This window comes from Fomitopsis serialis, assembly GCF_022376445.1.
Source record: "Fomitopsis serialis strain Sig1Antser10 chromosome Unknown B0H18scaffold_8, whole genome shotgun sequence".
NCBI classification, from domain to species: Eukaryota; Fungi; Basidiomycota; class Agaricomycetes; order Polyporales; family Fomitopsidaceae; genus Fomitopsis; species Fomitopsis serialis.
Window position 1 is genome coordinate 550,689 of NW_025954968.1, and position 4,079 is coordinate 554,767.

The window sequence follows — 4,079 nt, forward strand, 5'->3', positions numbered from 1 at the left end:
TCCGCAGAGCGCCACCCTCGCCTCCGCAGAGCCCTCCGACTCCAGTGCGCCTCCCAACCTCATCACCACCGCGCTCGGCCACTTCCGAGGGCGCACAATCACCAGTGATTTTCGCCCCTCTCCCATACCCGATGCCCCGTCCAGCTGACGAGAAGACCACCCACGACACGCCCTCCCCTCTCGCGCCGGGCTCGCCACTTCCGCCGGTGCCAGCAATTGACGAACTAGTCGAAGACACCGCTCCTACGACGGGTCCGCGCGCGGGCAGGAAGTTCGGCGTACTGGTCTCAAGGCGTCGCGACTCCGGGCCTGGCCTAGTACGAAGCACAGCTTAACTTCCCGGAGTCTGGCAGACCCATGATGCAGACTGCAGAAACCTGGATGCGAATTCTGCGCGTGCGTCCAGTAGCGTGCCCAAGGACGAATCGATGACAGCTATGTGCTACATAATGGTTTATGTGTTAACTTTTTGAGGCCGGTTCCGAGTCTGCCACTGAACGTCATTCAGGTTCAACAACCATGAGACAGGATGAATAAACTATATAGTGGGGCAGTACTGCCGCACGACAACAACAACGACGACGACGATAATATATGCGTCGGGTATAGAATGGAAAGTCATTGGATACACAAGATTCAGGGGATCGTAGATTAACCTAGCTAACTTAGCAGCACGACGCAAACGAGTGGCGCTCCTGCGTGCGAGGAGCATTGACATTTTACCAGCATCAACGAACACCGTTCGGGGCGCAACATCCGCATGTTCTCGCCCCTTCTCAAAGCATGAGCTTCAGAGTCCAAAGTTCGACATATGCATGCTATCCGAGAGCAAGCCTGTCTCACCAATGTGCAGGGTCCCGCCTGCACGCGCACTGCGCTCCAGTAACGCCTCCCACTTGTCCTGCTTCTCCTGCTCCGTCCATGCCTGCCGTGACGACTCGAGTTCTCGGAACAGTGGCGGCGAGCGCAGCGAGGAACTCGAGGATGGCGAGGTCGACGACGACACAGGGGACGAGGAAACAGACGGCGCCGACCGCTTGATGGAGTCGGACGCGTTCACCGTAATCGTCGACTCTCGCCCAGAAGCGAATCTGCCCAACGAGGTCTTCACCAGCGGCCTAGGAGTCCGCGGGGTGCTCGGTAACCGTGCAGATTGCGGCGCATTTGCGAAAGCAGCAAGGGACGGCACTTCGATGCTCGCCGGTTTTCTGCGCGAGCTGCGCGCCGGTCGGGGTGGCGGCCCAAACTCGGGCAGCGGGAGAGTACTCGGGGAGATGGGAGCGGGAGAGAAGTTGTTTACACAGCCTTCTGTGCTGAATGACGGTAGGGTGGGCGAAGCGGAGCGTTCCTGTGATGATGTGTCGCGTAGAGGTGTGCCCGACCGCCGTGGTGGTGGCCGCAGGGACTGCGGCTTCTCGTCCCCAGAGCTCGCGTACGGCTCGGTTTCAACCTTTGGTTCAGACGCTGACCGGACAGGCTTGCGCTTCGACGACACCTTCGACGCAACCCGACTGGTGTCAAGCCGCCCTAACTCGCTAGGCGCCACGATATGTTGCCCAACGGTCGACGCCTGAGTGACAGGTAAAGGAGGAACGTGTTCGCCATATGACGAGGTCGATGACCGTGTCGAGTGCGTCTTCGGGAAGAAGCCTGAAGAGGCGGGTTCAGAGGAGATGGGGGAAGACGAGCGCGTAGCCGTGCCCGGCCTCTGTACTGATGGAGACGACGAATGTTTGCTGGCTGACGAAGGCCTCGAAGCTATCGTATGCCGGGACGACCGCTTCTGGCTTGACGCAGTACTCGGACGACCACTGCCCGAAGACCGCGCCTGCACGGAGATCGGCTTCGGAAATGGGAGATCGTCTGTCACGCCTTCCTTAGGTGAAGGGCCGATATCGAAGGTTGAACGGTACTCCGCGAGCTTCTGCATGTCCAACGGCAAGGGAGGCACAGGCGGCGGGGTCGATGTTCGCGGACGTTCACGGTACTTGTCCCGCAGCCCGCCAGTACTGATACGCTTGACGAGCTTCCACCATTTGCCCTCGTCGGCGCCTTCGTCTTCCCGCTCACTCTGCATGCCCTTGTTATGGCCGAGTCTGCTAGGTCCGGCCCGCACCGCACCCGTATCCAAGGATTTGTCGTGCCCTGTTGGCCACTCCTTGTCCTGAAGACTTCGAGGGCTATGCGAACTGGGAGGGCTATTTCGTGCGGTGCGTATCGACGGATGTGTCGGAGAGTTTGGAGACGACCCGTGTCCGTCCAAGATAGAGGGTGGCCTCGGTGACCTCGGCGGCTTTGCGCCATACGGACGCCAGCTATCCTCCCGGGAATGACCAAGGTGCTCACGGTCACCTTTTACGATATCGGCAACCTTCTTGAAACTCCCGCTCATTTTCCTCGACAGCGTGCGTTTCGACTTCTTGACATGCTCGCCACCAGCTTTGTCCACTGGGACACGCGCCGGGGAATCGAGGTCACCTACGAACGCGCTTCTCGCAGCGACGACTTGTCCGGTACCACTGCCGAAAACCGTATAGTACGGTCCGGTCGTCTCCTCTTCCTCCGCAACCTCCAGAGACACCCCTCGCCGGACTTCCCGTCGTTCCATGTTGGCGCTCGACGATGCCTCACCCAGTTCTGGTCCAACGTCGTCATTGTATCCCGACATCTGCTCCAACGCGGAGCGCCGTAGCTCCTGCTGTTTATACGCAAGGGCGACCTGACTGGCTGGGGTGAGGGCGGAGGCAGAGGACGGCATGTTCTTCCGCGAGGTGCCAGGTTGCACTGCGCTTGTTTCAGTAGCTAGTGATCGGAGGCCGTCAATGGAGCGCATTTTCCGTCTGGGGTGAAATGTGCGGGATGTGGTATTCAGCGTGTCCACAGTTGAGGGTCGCCGCCTGAGGACGTTGGGCTTCCTCGGGGGTTCCTTGACTTGAGGTGGCGACATGGCCTGTGAGGTCCGTGAGCTAGACCGGGGTGGTTCACGCGAGGGCGAATTGTTGGGCGATACCGAATTCCGGGACTGTGGCCTGAAGGCTAGTCGGTCCTGCTGGCCGGGATGTAGGCCAAACGATAACGCTGTAGCCTGTGCAAACTGGCGAGACGACGTGGACAGCTCGGAGTCAGAGAAAAGGGAGATGATCGACGAGCCCGACGTAGTGTGGACGGCTGGCTTGCTCATGAGTCGCTTGAAGTCAAGGTGCGCGCCCGCATCACTGAGGTTGCCATCGGTGCTTGCGCCAGACACCTTACGAAACTGGTGAGGCGAGCGCCCTGGGCCTAGCCGCGCTGGAAGAGTCATACCCGGCACGTGTGAGTGCGATCTGCTTGATAGAAGCGACATGGAGCCCGAACTCCCACTGTGGCTGACGCTGGGGAAATGCGTATCGGAGACGGTCGATAGCGGCGAGTCCGATGGCTGAGAGGCGCTGTATACCGTGGACGGGCCTGCGGCAGCGGGAGATGGACATTCACGTACGTCGCGCGCGCCTTCAGTTTGCGATTTGTTCGCATTCGACGCCGATCTGACTGTCGATGAAGTGCTGAGTGATGATGCGTCAATGGTGTGGTGCCTGGTGGGCTTGTCAGGTGCTTTGCGGGGCCCAAGCGGCGTTCCACGCGCTGAGCCATTGAGGCGGGGCGTTGAGTTGAGAGAGCGTTGCATTGCTGCTCCAGGCTTGTCAGAGGTAGAGAAGACCATTATGTTTCCACTTGTGTGCAAGGTCCATCATACGACTCGACCGCTCAGGCTGACGGACACTCACAATACACAATTATCAAAGAGGTCGTGCGGAGCCGTAAGCAGCAAACATATAGGACTGCACGAAGCACTAGCAAAGCCTATATGACGAGAGGTCGTGAGTCGGAAGACGGGTCGACGAGGAGTGGTTGAGGAAGGGCTTACATTCCAGCGATCAAAGAGTGTGGTCGGACAAAATGAACGTTGGCCGCCACAGATCTTGTAAAATGAAACGCGGGCCGTATGTCGTCAGAAATCAACACGTGTGGATATGGAGGGGACTGGAGGCCGTAGGTATGGAGACTGGGGGCGCCGGGTGGCCTAGGCAGGATAATCAAAG

The 4,079-nt window shown here is 59.3% G+C and overlaps 1 protein-coding gene across 1 annotated transcript; it reads right to left on the reverse strand.

The window, feature by feature from the left end:
* Window positions 1–790: 790 nt before the first annotated feature.
* Window positions 791–3,700, reverse strand: B0H18DRAFT_1115472 (uncharacterized protein; the record flags this gene model as incomplete). The annotated part of the gene is made up of 1 exon (XM_048033270.1): window positions 791–3,700. One exon carries the CDS (start codon window positions 3,698–3,700, stop codon window positions 791–793), a length of 2,910 nt encoding a protein of 969 aa, XP_047897915.1.
* Window positions 3,701–4,079: the final 379 nt, after the last annotated feature.